At 66.2% G+C, this 530-nt stretch overlaps 1 protein-coding gene across 1 annotated transcript in view; it reads right to left on the bottom strand.

Annotated features, from left to right (window-relative positions):
• CIRH1A (cirrhosis, autosomal recessive 1A (cirhin)) overlaps nt 1-530 on the bottom strand; it is a gene marked incomplete at its 5' end in the record, with an annotated part of 4,457 nt that overhangs the window by 1,984 nt on the left and 1,943 nt on the right. The window contains 2 exon segments of the mRNA XM_010285996.1: nt 2-153; nt 294-416. Of these exon segments, the coding sequence (XP_010284298.1) occupies nt 2-153; nt 294-416 (275 nt within the window).

Below are 530 nucleotides of genomic sequence, written 5' to 3'. Positions count from 1 at the left end.
CGGCCGCAACGTGTGCAGGTGTTTGCAGCCCCCCGGCTGCAGCAGCTGGAGGACATGGATGGAGCCTCGAGCGGAGGCGGCAAAGAGGCCGCCGGAGTCGGCAGAGAACTGGAGCTGGTAGGCCGGGAGCAGCAGCTTGGGCACTTTGGGGACCTTGAAGGGGGAGAAAGCAGCGCTCTTAATCCCCATGCGTCAGCCCATGAGCAATGCTGGCCGTGCCAGCTCCCTCGGGACCCCGCAGGCACCTACCAGCCCTCCCCAGCAGTGGGGTGGCCCGTCACCCTCCTCCTTACCTTCTTGACGCTGACGCCATTGCCCTCATATTGCACTCGGTAGAGGTGGAAGCGGGAAGCTGTGGAGTAGGCGACCCAGCTGCCGCAGGGTGAGACGCAGCTGCAGTAGATGTGCTCCGGACCCTGCAAATGCAGAGGGGCTGAGTGGGGCCCTGCAGATCCCCCAGCAGCCTGGCACACGCAGCTCTGCTGTCAGAGGGCGAGGGGGGACGGCCAAGCCCCCTCCCGCAGCAGTGC

This window comes from Phaethon lepturus, unplaced genomic scaffold, assembly GCF_000687285.1.
Source record: "Phaethon lepturus isolate BGI_N335 unplaced genomic scaffold, ASM68728v1 scaffold26234, whole genome shotgun sequence".
Classification (NCBI taxonomy): domain Eukaryota; kingdom Metazoa; phylum Chordata; class Aves; order Phaethontiformes; family Phaethontidae; genus Phaethon; species Phaethon lepturus.
The sequence above is the reverse complement of the archived record's forward strand: the minus strand, read 5'-3'. Positions and strand labels throughout refer to the sequence as shown.